The sequence below is a fragment of the Mesoplodon densirostris genome, chromosome 17, assembly GCF_025265405.1.
Source record: "Mesoplodon densirostris isolate mMesDen1 chromosome 17, mMesDen1 primary haplotype, whole genome shotgun sequence".
Taxonomy (NCBI): domain Eukaryota; kingdom Metazoa; phylum Chordata; class Mammalia; order Artiodactyla; family Ziphiidae; genus Mesoplodon; species Mesoplodon densirostris.
Genome location: NC_082677.1, coordinates 21,900,521 through 21,917,030, shown reverse-complemented (window position 1 = coordinate 21,917,030; position 16,510 = coordinate 21,900,521). Strand labels below are relative to the sequence as shown.

At 41.6% G+C, this 16,510-nt stretch overlaps 2 protein-coding genes across 2 annotated transcripts in view; one reads left to right on the top strand and one right to left on the bottom strand.

Annotated features, from left to right (window-relative positions):
- NUFIP1 (nuclear FMR1 interacting protein 1) overlaps positions 1-6,845 on the bottom strand; it is a 39,921-nt gene extending 33,076 nt beyond the window's left edge. Inside the window, exons 1-5 of the mRNA XM_060079969.1 lie at positions 6,413-6,845; positions 4,042-4,124; positions 2,786-2,884; positions 1,979-2,041; positions 1,251-1,327 (exon numbers count right to left, since the gene is read on the bottom strand). Of these exons, the coding sequence (XP_059935952.1) occupies positions 1,251-1,327; positions 1,979-2,041; positions 2,786-2,884; positions 4,042-4,124; positions 6,413-6,824 (734 nt within the window). The 5' untranslated portion in view covers positions 6,825-6,845. The remainder of the gene's footprint in view (positions 1-1,250; positions 1,328-1,978; positions 2,042-2,785; positions 2,885-4,041; positions 4,125-6,412) is intronic.
- A 101-nt stretch (positions 6,846-6,946) lies between these two features.
- Positions 6,947-16,510, top strand: part of GPALPP1 (GPALPP motifs containing 1) — a 31,100-nt gene continuing 21,536 nt past the window's right edge. Inside the window, exons 1-3 of the mRNA XM_060079789.1 lie at positions 6,947-7,133; positions 14,737-14,869; positions 16,037-16,138. Coding sequence (XP_059935772.1) covers positions 7,046-7,133; positions 14,737-14,869; positions 16,037-16,138 — 323 coding nt within the window. The 5' untranslated portion in view covers positions 6,947-7,045. The remainder of the gene's footprint in view (positions 7,134-14,736; positions 14,870-16,036; positions 16,139-16,510) is intronic.

The window sequence follows — 16,510 nt, the reverse complement described above, 5'->3', positions numbered from 1 at the left end:
TTCATGCCCCAGTCTGGGAAGATCCCACATGCCGCAGAGCGGCTGGGCCTGTGAAGCCACGGCCGCTGAGCCTGCGCATCCGGAGCCTGCGCTCCGCAACGGGAGAGGCCACAGCAGTGAGAGGCCCACGTACCGCAAAAACAAACAAACAAAAAAACAACAAAAACAACCCAATCCAAAAATGGGGAGAAGACCTAAATAGACATTTCTCCAAAGAAGACATACAGATGGCCAAGAAGCACATGAAAAGTTGCTCAACATCTCTAATTATTAGAGAAATGCAAATCAAAACTACAATGAGGTATCACCTCACACCAGAGGTGTGGTGAATGGGCATCATCAGAAAATCCACAAACAACAAATGCTGGAGAGGGTGTGGAGAAAAGGGAACCCTCTTGCATTGTTGGTGGGGATGTAAATTGATATAGCCACTATGGAGAACAGTATGGAGGGTCCTTAAAACACTAAAAATAGAATTACCATATGATCCAGCAATCCCACTACTGGGCATATACCCAGAGAAAACCATAATTCAAAAAGACACATGCATCCCAATGTTTATTGCAGCACCATTTACAATAGCCAGGTCACAGAAGCAACCTAAATGCCCATCAACAGACGAATGGATAAAGAAGATGTGGTACATATATACAATGGAATATTACTCAGCCATAAAAAGGAACGAAATTGGGTCATTTGCTGAGACATGGATGGATCTAGAGACTGTCATACAGAGTGAAATCAGTCAGAAAGAGAAAAACAAATACTGTATGTTAACGCCTGTATGTGGAACCTAGAAAAGTGGTACAGATGAACCGGTTTGCAGGGCAGAAGTTGAGACACAGATGTAGAGAACAAACGTACGGACACCAGGGGGGAAAGCCACGGGGTGGGGGGGGGCGGGGTGTGATGAATTGGGTGATTGGGATTGACATGTATACACTGATGTGTATAAAATTGATGACTAATAAGAACCTGCTGTATAAAAAAATAAATAAAATAAAATTCATTGAGGACTAAGAAGAACCTGCTGTATAAAAAATAAATTAAATTAAATTAAAAAAATTTTAAATAAATAAAATAAAATAACATAAAATTCAAAAATTTAAATACATAAATAAATAAATAACAAAAGAGCAAATTTCCTTTTTCAAATTGTTCCTTAGGGCCAGAATGGTCATTATTTTCAAGTACTCAGCCTTGCCACAGTAAAACAAAATTGTTTCACTAGTTCTTAACTCTTTACTCACTTTCTTCTTTCTTCCCTCCATCTTGCAATCTCCTCCGGAGTGTCTAACTTGATTTTCTTCATACCAGGAGCATGCGTCTAAGGGGAAAATGTCTGCTGAATATCAAGAAGCGTATTGTATGCTTTTGACTAAATCTCAAGTATTATGGGGGATAATGGAGACTGTATACCCAAAAGTAAATTTACTAGCAGAGACAATTTTAAAACTAAGTAAGCAGGTTTTATCTATCCTTATTACGACTTTTCCTTTAAAGGAAAAAGAATTTTTCTCTTGTCTTTAGATTAGTACTACTGATAAGAAAAAAGTCATAATATCATTTTGGTTACAAAGTAAATGTCACCCAATACTTGATTGATATTAAATACCCAAATGAATTACCTACCAACCAAAGTTAAGAAAGTTAGCTAGAGAAATAATGAATATACGAAACAATTTGAAACAGCATGGTATAGTAAAACAGAATTTGCCATCATGAAATTCAAGTGCAGGGGTCAGTTCTGAGACCCTGGGCAAATCATTTTACCAATCTGTTAAACAGGGCCAAGATTTATTTACTTTACACAGTGGCTTATGAGGATAAAATTGAATAGTAGATGTAAAAATGCCTTACAAAGTACAGTGTTCTGTGAATGTTACTCATTAGTAGGCTATGTAAATAGAGAGCTATGAAGATAATAAATCAATGAAATAAAAAGAGCATGCAACAAACAAACAAAAAAAGAACTTACATTTCTCCAATGGAATTGGACAATCTTCTCATGTGCACTAAAAGAGCAATCTACCTCAGGACACTGTAAGAATTTTTAAGAAAGGCTACTCAATGTTTTCCATAAAAAATTTACCTTACTACTATATATACAGACATATTCTGGTCATATTACATAGTATCCCATCTATGTGGTGTTACCACTGAATACCTAAAACAAAAATCATTCCAAAACAGAGCTGCACTCTCTAAGTATATAGTACAGTAATGCATATCATTTACTTCTCCACTTGAGTGAATGCACGACATCAGCAATGTTGTAAAATGTTCTTAATTCCTAAAATTAAGGGGCACGCCTACAAACTGAAAGAGAACCTTTCCAAACTAAGAACTTACTTTTTAACTTTTTTTACTTCTCAAATATCCTAGTTAAAAGTACTTAATAAGGTCTAAACCATCCGTAGAGGGTGCTGGGCCAAGGCAAATTACACTGTGTGGTTAAATAGTCAAGGGCAGCCTTAAAGGAGAAAGAACTCACAAAGGCGCACGGAGCAACCGGAGGGGAGGCCCAGCCTCTCAGAGAGGAGAGGAGGCGCATGCATACAAACAGCTGCCAGACCTCCCTTCTCTTTTACTGCCATCTCACACTTCCTGAAGCAGCGGGCTTCCCACCCTCAAACTGCAAATCCCAGGGTCACTGTCCCAATTTGGCAAGTCATCAAACAACATTTCTATGAAAACTATAAACTTTTAAGGGAAGGAAGCTCAGAATTTCTACCAAATACACCCATTTTGCTAAATAAATATCAGGACAACTAAGAAAACCTACCTTCATATGTTCGGACATGTGTTTATCATACTTCTCTTGATTTTTAAAACCACGATCACAGGTATCACAAAAATAGTGAAAAACTGGTTCCTTTCTTTTCTGCAAACAAAAATGAAGATGCATTAGGCTTTTGGTGAGAACTCTAATCATCAGTAAAAATATAGTACATATTTTGATTTTTCACACAACCCTTACAGGTGGCAAAAACTTCTGAATACATTTCTAATGAAGGGATGATTCTGTTTTTATTTTTAACAAATACATTAGGAAAAGCCAGGCTTGTTAAAAAATTTTAAATCTGAGTAAAGCTAATATAATAAATTGTGAGTAGATTTCAAATTGGTAATCTAATTAAAACTTAATAGAGCATATGTCAAAATGACCTAAAAATAAATATTCAGGGTAAAAACGGTATTTCTTCTTTTAGGAAAAACAAGTGTGTGCGTGTGTGTGTGTGTATATTTTAACTACAGAATGAGAAAAAAAGAACTATTTAGGTAAATATTAGTTCTTTTTAATTCCCAATTTACTATTTTTATGTTTAAACATAAAACAAAAATGATTATTACAATGATAGGCTATATAGGGCCCCAATTGTTCAATGTTGAGATTATGTTAATAAACATACTTTCACAATATTTTGTTAATATTAGTTACATAGTTTTGATGCCAAAATGAAGGGTACTAGTCTCATGCTGTAGATTTTACTCAATTTATTCTAAACTAATAAAATTATTTACACATCTTAAAAGTTGAAAGACCAGATTATAAGATACATCAGAATAAAAGAAGCCTATTTTAAGACTCAGTTTCTGAACATAACGAAGGGTTGTTCCTCATTAAAAAAAACAAAAACTTTTAATTTCATCCTTCTCCTACCAATATGCTAGTAAAATAAATAAATTAAATATATAATATGTATTATGTATAACATATATATTATACTTTTGTTTACTTCATTGAAGTTTAATAACATTTACATTTATTTGTAATCATAATTCCCCATTATATTTACTCCTGATACTATACTGAAATGGATTAAATGTTTTCTTTTTCTATAACTTCTCCCTTTATTTCTCAAAAAGATTTTGCTTGAAGATTTTACTTACAGCCAAGACCCTTAAAGATCCTTTTATGCAAGGCTCTGCTGTGTCAATAATGAATGCAAAACACTGAGACAGTTATGATTGAAACACAAGATATGAAAGTGACATAGGAACCAAAGTGTCACATTCAAGAACATCTTTAAAAAATACCCTTTTTTTCTGTTTTCTCCTGGGAGAGATGTTGAAGTCATTGACCTTTGCATCATGTTTTTGTGGAAGATAAGAATGTTTAACTGAAAAACAAAAAGAGATCCAGAAATGTTTACAACTATACAATTATTTAAAATTTTGCTACAGAATGTCATAAATACTTGTGTAAAAACAGTGGTAAACTACTTCTAGGCAGAATAGTAATTCAAACAAATTAACAAAGATTAAGACTAGTTTACCAAATAAACATTTTTCAAATTAATACATATTAGTAAGATTACATGTCCATAGACACTTTGGATGTCTAAGTAAAGGAATGGACAAGCTAACCTGGTAAAATTCCTTGTAGTTATTTCAAACATTAGAAATGTAAACCAGGGACTTCCCTGGTGGTCTAGTAGTTGACTCTGTGCTCCCAATGCAGGGGGCCCGGGTTCAATCCCTGGTCATGGAACTAGATCCCACGTGCCGCAACTAAGAGCCCACATGCTGCAACTAAAGATCCCACACGCCGCAATGAAGATCCCACGTGCCGCAACTAAGGCCCAGCGCAGCCAAAAAAAAAAAAAAAAAAAAAAAAAAAAAATTTTTTTTAAAGAAAAAAGAAATGTAAACCATAAAATCTCTAATGGAGCTCTTTCAGTATCAATTTTACACCAGGAAAACAGACCCTTGTGAAATACATTTCTTCTCAAATATTTTTCCTTTCTTATTGCCATGACCCAACTCTGAAACCTTGATCTTTCACCCAGATCACTGTGACAGCCTTCCAGACTGGCTTCCAGTTCCTAAGCCCTTTCTTCCAACAGACCCTGCACACTGACACCACAAAAATAATCGTCCAGTCATCACAACCCTGCTCAAGACCCTGGAAGCAAGTAGCTTCCTAGAGTCCTCCGATGAGATCCCACTTTATTTTTTCACCCTGCTCTTCCTTGTACCTTCCACATACTATGCTTCAGTCACACCAGAACACTGCAACCTTCAGAACTCACCTTGCACTGACACCTCTTTGCTTCCACCTAAAAAGTATCTCTTCCAGAATATTAAACATCTCCCAATACACTTCTTCCAAAAGTTTCCCCAACTTTCTCCATACTCTGAAATCTCCTTTTATATGCCTCTATCACCAGTCACACTGCACTGTGATTTATATTTATGAACCCATCTCACCTCGCTTGGCACTGTCTTAGGCACATTCATATCCCCAGCATTAGGCATACAGTAACACTGATTTGGATTCAACTTAATGTAAATTGAATTGTTCTAAGCGAACAATTTCATGGCTTTAAATATGATCTCTATGCCAATGACACCCCGATTTACAGCTCTAGCCACAAACCTCCCCTTAAAGTACAAACTAATAGCTAACAGCCAGTTCAGTATCTCTACTTGACACAAATCATATTCCAAACTCAACTCCTGGTCTCCTTTCCAAATCTACTCCCTCCACATCCTTCCACTTGCTTGGAAAAAAACTTTTAAGTTATTCTTGTGTCCTCTTTACATCCCATCCCACATCCAATTCCTCAAAAAATTATGCTGGCCCTACCCTACCTTCAAGATATATCTAGAATCCAACTACTTCTCATCACCTCCTGAGCTCCACCTTGGTCCAAGTCCCCAGTATCTCTCACCAGGTTAACCGCAATACCTTCTTAACTCATCTCCCTTTCCGTCATTTCCAATCAGTAGCCATATTAACCCTTTGAAAACATAAATCAAAGCATGCCACTCCCTTGCACTAAACATATCGTAACAGTAGAAGTCCCACGATCTACAAGGCCCTCTTCCTCTATTGCCTACAACTCCACCCCAGGCTCAGTCCTTTCTTGCCTCACTGGGTTCCATTCTGATCTATAGCTTCTACCTCCAGGCCTTTGCACTTGCAGGTCCCTCTGCCTGTATCGCTATCCCCCAGATACATGCACTGTTCTGATCCCTCACCTCCCTGAAGTCTTTGCTCCAATGTCACCTTACTTACGACTCACACTGACATTTAAAACTGCACTGCCTGTCACTCTGCTCTCTCTCCATAGCACTCACTGCCTTCTAATACACACTGCTTTCTTTTGTTTATTGTCTGTCTTCCTACACCAGGAGATTTAAGCTCAAAATAAGGATATTTGTATGTTTTGTTCACTGCTTTATCTCCCCTTCCTGGTTCATAGTTGGAATTCAATAAATAATTATTAAACTGAATGAACAGGCAGGAAAAACATAACTGTGGAACAAACTGTGAGACATTAATGACCAGACTCCAAGAGTGCAAGGCAGTATCAGAAGGGGAGAGAGCAAAAAGGGTGGAAAAGGAGAGGGGAGAAGGGAAAAGGAAAGGGAAGAGGTGGTACAGAGAGAAGTAACAACCTACCCGGAGTGTTGTGGGGCTGCCGATGCCAAGGAAAGACACCAGGAGGCTGTGTCCAGTACCATGATGTTGAAGCCTGGAAATTCCAGGAAGGCTGGCCATTGAGTTGACGCTGAGAATCAAGGGGGGACTGGGCGTCGAAAGGGGGCTGTGCCCCGGGAAGAATCTGGGCGTCAAAGGGGGGAGGCGCCTCGGGGAGGCTCTGGGCCTCCGCGGGGGGCTGCGCCTCTGAGGAAGGTTCGGACCCTGCTGCGGGAAGCGACGAAGGCGCTGGTGGCGGCGCCGGCAGCATCGCCCAGAACATCCAGTTGTCCGGCAGCGAGGCACCGTCGCTCAGAGGCTCCAAAGTGGGGGTCACCTCGGGAGCTGAAAACCACCCCGTGCGAGTCACGCAACCACTTGCCGGCTCACCCATGCCATCCGCCTAGTAGGGAAGCCAGCGTGCGAAAGTGGAGCAAGCCTTAGGCGTCACTTCCGTTATCGCTAATGATACAGATCAGCCAATCACAGGCCTCCACGTCATTGGTCGGGGCCGGAAACGCTTCCCTCATTTTCGGCGTATGGCGGGCTGACTCGCGGGGAGGTTTGACTAGGCGTGGATACACCTGTGTGCGGGACCAGTGTCTGCCACTGCGGATGGCGAGGGATCTTATCGGGCCGGCACTGCCGCCCGGCTTCAAGGCCAGCGGGTCAGCGGAGGACGAGGAGCGGGACCCCAGCCCCGGTAAGCGGCGGCGTCCCCTGCCCGCCAGGCCCTCCCACCCCGTCTCTGGCCCGGCCCCGTTCTCGGAGTAGTGGTCCCGAGGCCCGGGAGGGCGGAGGAGTGGCGAGTGGGCGCGGCCCCACCCGAGCTAACTTTCCTTCCCAAGCGTGGCCGTGGGGGCTGTAGAAACGAGCTTTGGCCTAGTAATCATTATCACCAAGAAGTATTCGCATTTAGTTCTCCATGGGCTGGACGCTGTGCTAAACGATCGATGCACATTCAGTGATTTAATACTCTTGGCCACTGTATAAGGTAAAGATTATTATTTCGTGTTGCAAATGGGGACACTGAGGCCCAGGCTGTTGCGCATACCACACAGTTAGTTAAGTGATGGAGCCCGACTTAGAGCGAAGCCCGTACTCCGAACCTCTGTGCCTTCTTGCCTTCTAACGTGCAATGAATGCCCTTGGCTCTTGCAGAAGATGCTCTGCGCCCTAGCCCCCGACCTGCCTTCCTAGCCTCTCGTCCTGTCCTGACACACACGGCTCAGAGCTCAAACCAATCCGAGTTTCTGCGCAGTTCTTCAATTCTCTAGGCTCCTTTGGCCCTCGCCCTCCTCTTCTTGACATACCTGACAAACTCCCCCTTCATCCTTCAAGCCCTAACTTCAGTGTCACCTCAGTGAAGGCTTTCCAAACTCTCCCAAGCATTGTCACGCCCTCCTCTTTACCCACGGGTTTTTTGCCTACTTAATTACGTCACATATTTAATACATTGTTTTCGAATAACTTGCTGACATATCTGTCTCCACCATTGCACTATAGTCTTCTAGCCTTAACACATAGCAGGCACCTCGTATTTGCCAAATAAATTCTTCTCAGACTCCTCCGTGATGAGTATCCATCTGCTTTCATGTTGGTACTAATTTGTAGCCTGGGACTGACTGAAGTTGGCAAAGAGCAAAGCTGGAAGAATAACTCTTCCATTTCTGAATCTAATTTGCATTCTTTGACTACCCAGAGGCCGTGTTTCCACCTAGAGGTTTCTTTCCAGGTCTTGTTTTTGCTATAGCTGTTGAAAAGTTAGGCTTTTATTTTAGCAAGGAAGGATCCATTCAACTAAGGTTGAAGAAAAGTGGGGTTAACCAAACTTTTTATTTAGCACACAGGTCTGAGATGGACCAATTTAATTTTATTTGAATACTCTGGAAAATTGAGTGCTGGGAAGTGTCCCCTGAGATCATGTTAAAAACACGGGGGTGCAGATGTTTTCTCAAGACCAGTCTGCATACTCCAGACACTGCTTTGTGTAAGCTGAGTGGAGCCTGGGCTCTTTTGACTCTGACTTTATTCTCATCTGCGGCAACCTTCACGCCACTCATCCCAGCCACATTCGCAGTCACACGCTGGATCCTATTCCACCTCTGAACATTTTTTTTTTTTTTTGGCCGTACTGTGCAGCTTATAGGATCTTAGTCCCCTGACCAGGGATTGAATCCGGGCCCTTGGCAGTGAGATCATGGAGTCCTAACCACTGGACCGCCAGGGAATTCCCCCATCTCTGAAAATTTAAATTCAGATCTTATTCTCAGCCAGAACCCCTTATTCATCCAGCATTCTTCCTCAGTTACTCTCATTACAAGTTTTTTATTTTTTAGTTTTGTTTTTAGTCCCATTGAGCCATGTGATCTCTGCCTCAGTCCGTTTTGGCCTTAAATTTCCTTTAATTACTTCTGTCCCTGCTCAGCTTAGCCTCCATGGTCCGTCCATTCATGCCTTCTCTTGCCAGTGTTTTCAGCCGCCTTATCCCATTTAGTATTCTGTTAAACCCGTCTAGCAAAAACTCAGCCCTGGACCAGTACAGTCGTTCACCCCTGATGAGCCCACACCCAGGCTTCCAAGTGCTGCTAGAAGAATCCTCACCCCTCCACAGGCTAAATGCTGCTAAACACTATAGTCTCCTCCCTGGCTGGGTCCACAGTTCTGCCCAGCCATCCTCAGACGTTTCCCCACGCAGGTCTCCTCCCCCATGATCAACCATGGCTTTTTAAAACCTTCTCTTTCTTCTTTACACTCTCTCTCCATCTACTTCACAGAAAAAGTAGATGCCATCCTAAGAGAACTTCCTCATTTTTCTGGCACAGTACCTAAAAACTTTCCCAAACCTCTGCCCAACTCTTTCGTCTTCCCTTTGATTATAATGCAAGAGGGGAACTACCTCCTTCCAAGGCTAATCCTTCCATTTTCACTTGGAACTCCTGCCCTCACTTGTCCTGGGGGCTCCTTGCCCTTAGCATTTAACCAGAACATTCACATCGTTCCCATCTTCATGAAGACTACTCCACATCCCCCGGTAGCCACTCCTCTTTCTCTCTGACCAACTCTGGATCCTCCCCGTTTTCTCCTTAACCCACTGCATTCTGGCTCCTGTTCTTGCCAATCCACGGAGACCACTCTCACCAATTTCACTGTGGAAATAAATGAAGACCACCCACCAATCGTCTCGGCACCTTTTTGCTAAATTCAAGGCACCCTTTTCAGTCCTGACCTTGTTTGACCTCACAGCCACATTTCCCCCTGATAATCCCTCCTTCTCTCTTCTCTTGGTTCCAGCCACTCTGAACACATTTCTAGATGTGCCAGGCCCTTAGGCTTTCAGTTCTTTGCAGATGCTTTTCCCTCTGCCTGGACCACTCTTCCTCCAATCCACACTCCCTTTGCCCAGCTAACTCAGTCTCATCTTTTAGCCTCAGCCCAACCATCACGGTTTTTTTTTTTTTTAAGTTATTTTTGGCTGTGTTGGGTCCTCGTTGCTGAGCGGGGGGGCTACTGTTCGTTGCGGTGTGTGGGCTTCTCATTGCAGTGGCTTCTCTTGTTGCGGATCACGGTCTCTAGGTGCACGGGTTTCAGTAGTTGTGGCATACGGGTTTAGTATTTGCGGCACACGGGCTCTAGAGCACAGGCTCAGTAGTTGTGGCACACAGGCTCTAGAGCTCAGGCTCAGTAGTTGTGGTGCACGGGCTTAGTTGCTGCGCGGCATGTGGGATCTTCCCGGACCGGGGCTCGAACCCTTGTCCCCTGCATTGGCAGGCAGATTCTTAACCACTGCACCACTGACATCACTACCTACTCCCATCAAAAGACAGTCGGGGCTTCCCTGGTGGCGCAGTGGTTGAGAGTCCGCCTGCCAATGCAGGGGACACGGGTTCGTGCCCCGGTCCGGGAAGATCCCACATGCCACGGAGCAGCTGGGCCCGTGAGCCATGGCCGCTGAGCCTGCGCGTCCGGAGCCTGTGCTCCGCAACGGGAGAGGCCACAACAGTAAGAGGCCCGCGTACCGCAAAAAAAAAAAAAAAAAAAAAGACAGTTGGATTCTCCTTATTGACATTTCCATGACTTAATTCTGTCACAGAATCAGCAAGCTTTTCCTGAACCAGATAGTAAATATTTTAGACTTTGCCAGTCAACAGGCAAAATCAAGATTATTATAAAAATATGTATATAACAAGAGAACAAAACAAATTTCCACAAATCTTTATTGTTGAAATTCAAAATATAATATAACAGTATAATTTTTTTGTAGTTTAAGTCTACTAATGAGAAGAATGGAATTGCTTTGGCGGGAATAACGTTTTGTTTAATTGGGGTTCAGAGTCAGTGTTTCCTATTATAATCGATTGCTGATCTATAATAAGATTTAATGTGCTTTATACTGAGTACTTCTTTTGTATGCATAATTCTGTGTGATAGACATTACAAGGGAAACATAATGGAATATATGACATAATCTCTATTTTCATGGAAGTTGTAATCTACTTGTAAAATTACCATGGCAGTAGAAGAGCTACCTTAATGACACGCATCACTGCTTTAGGAAAGAGATGGAATAGTTCATTACAAATGCCTAAAACAATTTTTTAAGACATTTTATATAGTTCTGAAGAGTGATACCTATAAAAAAAAAAGTGAAGCTAGGGGGCTTCCCTGTGGGTGCAGTGGTTGAGGGTCCACCTGCCAATGCAGGGGACACGGGTTCAAACCCTGGTCCGGGAAGATCCCACATGCCGTGGAGCAACTAAGCCCGTGCGCCACAACGACTGAGCCTTTTCTCTAGAGCCCGTGAGCCACAACTACTGAGCCCATGTGCCACAACTACTTAAGCCTGCGCGCCTAGAGCCTGTACTCCGCAACAAGAGAAGCCACTGCAACGAGGAGTAGCCCCCACTCGCCACAACTAGAGAAAAGCCTGCGCACAGCAACAAAGACCCAATGCAGCAAAAAAAAAAAAAAAAAAAAAAAAAGGAGCTAAAAAGGAAAAAAGTCTTCTCTCTTTAATACTTAGGAGCAAGAGGAAGTTGGAAAGAGCCAAGAGTGAAATGTAAACTATATCCGCCTAGAACTTTGAAGAAAGGGATATTTATGGAAGGTTGTATGCTCCCTTGCTATATTCTAAAAGGTGCTTTCTCTAGGAATTAGTAGTACATACAAAGATAAACCAGAAATCAGTAAAGGCATTATTCATTACGGTCAGAAGTCAGATATAATCTCCACTTATAGTTGGGGAACATTTACAAACGAAGACATAACTGTTCTTCGGTCTTAAACAGCAGTTGGAGATATGAATTTTATCTTTTAATTCTTATTGTTTTCCTCTTTTTGCTCATTGATTGTTCTTTTCTAGGCATGCCGTATTACCAGTTTAGCTTTTTTAAAAATATATAAATTTATTTATTTTTGTCTACATCGGGTCTTCGTCGCTGGGCGTGGGCTTTCTCTAGTGTGGCAAGCGGGGGCTGCTCTTCATTGCGGTGCACAGGCCTCTCATTGCTGTGGCCTCTCTTGTTGAGGAGCACGGGCTCTAGGCCTGTGGGCTCCAGAGCGCAGGTTCAGTAGTTGTGGCGCACGGGCTTAGTTGCTCCGCGGCATATGGGATCTTCCCGGACCAGGGCTCGAACCCGTGTCCCCTGCATTGGCAGGCAGATTCTTAACCACTGCGCCACCAGGGACGCCCCAGTTTAGCATTTATTTTCTATAATTCCTTCCTTTATTTAATGATACATGGGAGAATGTAGAAAAAATGCATCCAATTTTTTAAGATAAAAGTTTGGATTTTTTTTTTTTTTTTTTTTTTTGTGGTATGTGGGCCTCTCACTGTTGTGGCCTCTCCCGTTGCGGAGCACAGGCTCCGGACGCGTAGGCTCAGCGGCCATGGCTCACGGGCCCAGCCGCTCCGCGGCATGTGGACCAGGGCATGAACCTGTGTCCCCTGCATCAGCAGGCGGACTCTCAACTACTGCGCCACCAGGGAAGCCCAAAAGTTTGGATTTTTTAAGTCAACTTGTTGTGTATTGAGCACTTGTTCTATGGTAATACAACAAGGAGCAATAGGAAAAAAATTTCAGAAATAGACCTGTGGTTCCAACACTGAGCCTGCTTTCTCCCCTGAGTTTTATATTAATATACCCAAGTACCACTGATCATACCACTGAAATTTCTAATGGGCATGTTAAACTGAAGATGTGAAAAACAAGCTCTTAGCTCTTCCCCCAAACATGCTTCCCTCCTAGTCTTCTCCATATTAGAGAATAGCACTACCATCCTCCTGGCTGGCTAATCAGGCCAGAAACCTACGACATCCTCAGTTCCTTTTTGGCTGGCTCTCACTTCTCACATCCAAACCATTAGCAAATCCTGCTTCTTCAAAGCAATTGCAAATCAAACCATCTCATATCAGCTTTCTAACTCATCTCCCCTACTCCTGATTCCCTATTGTCCACAAGCTGAGTTTTTTGTTTTTGTTTTTGTTTTAATAAAAAAGCTAACTCAGATTATATCTCTCCAGGCTCAAAACCTTGCAGTGACTGCCTGTTATAACTAAAATCCAAATTCAATTACCACAGCCTATGCTCACATTTATGGAGTGCCTACTGTATGCCAGCTACAGTGTTATATGCTTTGCAGGTATAATATGTATTCTTCACAACAGCGCTATGAGACTGGAACTACTGTTAACCTCACTTTACAGATTAAGAGAATAACACAGGAAGGTTAAATAATATCCAGATCACACAGCTAGGAAGTGGCTGAACTGGAACTCACAGCTAGAGTCTGGCCCCAAAGCATATAGTGTGGCCCCTTTGAACCATCCGATTTTGTCTTGTCACTTTGCTTACTTTGCTCTAGCCACACAGGCCTTTTTGTCCCTCAAGCACATCAAGCTTGTTCTCTCCATAGGACTTTCACACTAGTGATTCCTCCATCTAGAATGTTCTTCCCTCAGATTGTTGCATGACCACTGTCATCGTTTAAGTCTCCCTACAAATGTCTTCTCAGGGGAACCTTCCCTGACCTCTGTCTTTAAAATTACCGTCCCACGTATTCACAGTCACCTTTTTTTATTTGTTTCTTTTTTAAGTTGTTTCTCTAGAAGTACTCAATAAATATTTGTTGAATGGATGGATGTTGACTTTGTTGAATGTTGTTTAATATAACGGTTAAGAGGTTCATATCCTACCTCCACTATTTAGTTGTGTAAAATTGGGCAAGTTACTGTCTCTCTGCCTCAGTTTCCCCATCTGTAAGCTAGAAGTAATACTGCTTTCTTAATAAGGTTGTTGTCAGAATTAAATAGGGGAATGCATGTAAATCTCTTTTAAGTTTTTGTTGTTATTAATACTGAAGGAATAGCATACCTGGAAGCTCTTTGGAAAATCATATTTCCAGGCCCTATTCCAGGCCAACTAAGTCAGAATCTCTGGGGCAAGGGCACAGGAATCTCTTTTTTAAAAATATTTTGGCAAGTCTGATAATCACCCAGGCTTGGGAACTATGTCAGTAGAGTTTTAGCATCACTGCTGAGGATCGACGTAGACAGTTGTGTCTGTGTGACATCATACAATGACATCGTGCAATAATTTATAATTTTGCTAAGTCATGAAGTGAGAGCAGTTCACTATGGTGAGTGGGCACAGAGCACCCTTACCTCTTCCTTGGCATCTGCATCCCAATGTGACCTCATTCTCTTCTCTGAGTCTCTACTAGTAAGCAGGAGAATTTAGAGTGCCTCTACTTTTGTTTCTGCTTGGAAAATCATCTCGAACAGAAAGCTAACTGAGAAGTATGGTAATACCAATAAAGATATTTTTAAGTGGTGATTCTTAGTCAGAAACCAGAATGGATAATTTTGATTTTTACCATGTTAGACTGTGGAATGGCAAATTTGTTATTTGGTTAGCTCCGTGATATAAATATTGTCTACCATACACTGTCCGTAAGGAAAAAACAAAATCATGAAACCATTTTGGCAGTTGCACCAACCAAAATTGCAACCAATGCAAAAATTGCAAGATGTCAGGGAAATTATGTGCTATTGCTATATTTATAAGTTTGGGTATTAAAGCTTTTGTGAATCTCATAGGTAACACTGTGTAAGACATGATTTCTGCCTTCCTGGAGTTGGAAAGACAAGCCCACTGTACACAACAGGAGCAAATGAGATTAAAGTCCATAATAAATGATAGCCAGCCAGTGCTGAGAATTTCAGAAAAGAAAGTGTGAAATGTCAGCTAGGGAGTTCATTGAAACAGTTGTGGCTACTTATGACATACACAAGACATCTTCTTTAGTTGCAGGACCAGCTCTGCCCCCTAATTATAAAAGCAGTAGTTCAAAGTCATCAGACAGCGACGAGGACAGTAGTTCTTTGTCTGAAGAAGGAAATGAAGAATCTGAAGAAGATGACACTGGTCCAACTGCAAGGTGAGTCACTTATTACATTAAATGGTAAAACCAAGCTTCAAATCTGGTGTACACTGGCTAACAGAGAGCTAGTAAGGGGATATCAACCTGCATTTATACAGCACAGGAAGAAATTACTTCATATGGCATTTCCTCATGAACTATACCTTTCAGAAGGAAATTTATTTTAGTAGTATATGCTCTGGAGATATCTAGAATTTCAATAAAAGTCTTATATAAAGGATTTTTCCTTAAGGTATTATTGAAGTGATTAAATATTCTAAATAAACCATATATCTTCTTTTTTAAAATTATGTATGCAGGGAACTCCCTGGTGGTCCAGTGCTTAGGACTCTGTGCTTCCAATGCAGGGGGCACAGGTTCGATCCCTGGTTGGGCAACTAAGATCCCACAAGCCGCACAACCAAAAAAAAAAGAATATGCTTTAAAAAAAAATTATGTATGCAGTATGTGCTTTTTGTTTAAGTAAATGAATGATTCCCTCTGACCTAGCCTTACCACAGGTCGATGTAAATAAGAAGTCGAATCTTTGTTTATTATTGGATAGCAAGGTCTTTTTTAAAGCACTTTAATGAGTAGGAGACAGAAGTAGCAACTTAAAGCCTTTACTTAAGTGAATTTAAAAACCAGTGCCATAAACTTTTTGCTCAAAAATATCTAGCAAGTAGAGTATTTGAAACTTCATTGAATGGACTCTTAAACAACACAGAAAATATAGAAAATTGATATATTTCTGCTGTAAAGAAGTAACCAATCTCTATTTTTAGACCATAAATGAATTTCAAGAAAAGATTAGTATAAGATCTGTGGTAGATTTTTTTTTCTTATTTGGCAAGATTAATTTATTGTTTCAGTGTTTGTACAACTAGTTGAAGTTAATGTTCTTTAAAAATGGAAATTTCGGGCTTCCCTGGTGGCGCAGTGGTTGAGAGTCCGCCTGCCGATGCAGGGGACGTGGGTTCGTGCCCCGGTCTGGGAAGATCCCACATGCCGCGGAGCGGCTGGGCCCGTGAGCCATGGCCGCTGAGCCTGCGCTCCACAACGGGAGAGGCCACAACAGTGAGAGGCCCGCGTACCGCAAAAAAAAAAAAAAAAAAAAAAAAAGGAAATTTCTCTATGAAGAAAATTTTGACATACATGCATAAAATTACACTACTGTGTTTTCAGAAAACAGAGGAGAAATCAGGATGACGATGATGATGATGATGAAGGGTTTTTTGGACCAGCCCTTCCTCCTGGATTTAAAAAGCAGGATGATTCTCCTCCAAGGTGGTAATGTGTACTACTTCCGGCCGGTCTTTTCTAGTGTCCGTTAATTCATTAAAGAGTTGTCTGAAATTGTTTTTTAACTTACGTGTTTATATAACATTTGAAATAAATTGGAAGTAAAAATAACTGTAATTTTAAAATTCATATAAGGAAACTAATTATTTACACGTTTATGACACTTTTATAATTCATAAAAAACTTCCACATCTCTTATTTGATACTGACAAGAGTGTTCTGTGGCAGGCTGGGTGAAACATGACCCTTCTTCCCCATTTTTTTTTGAACAAGTAAGGTTGCACACATAGTCAGTGGTACACCTGGGGCTGGAATCCCGGTATTTGACTTCTAATTCAGACGTCTTCTTAATTATTT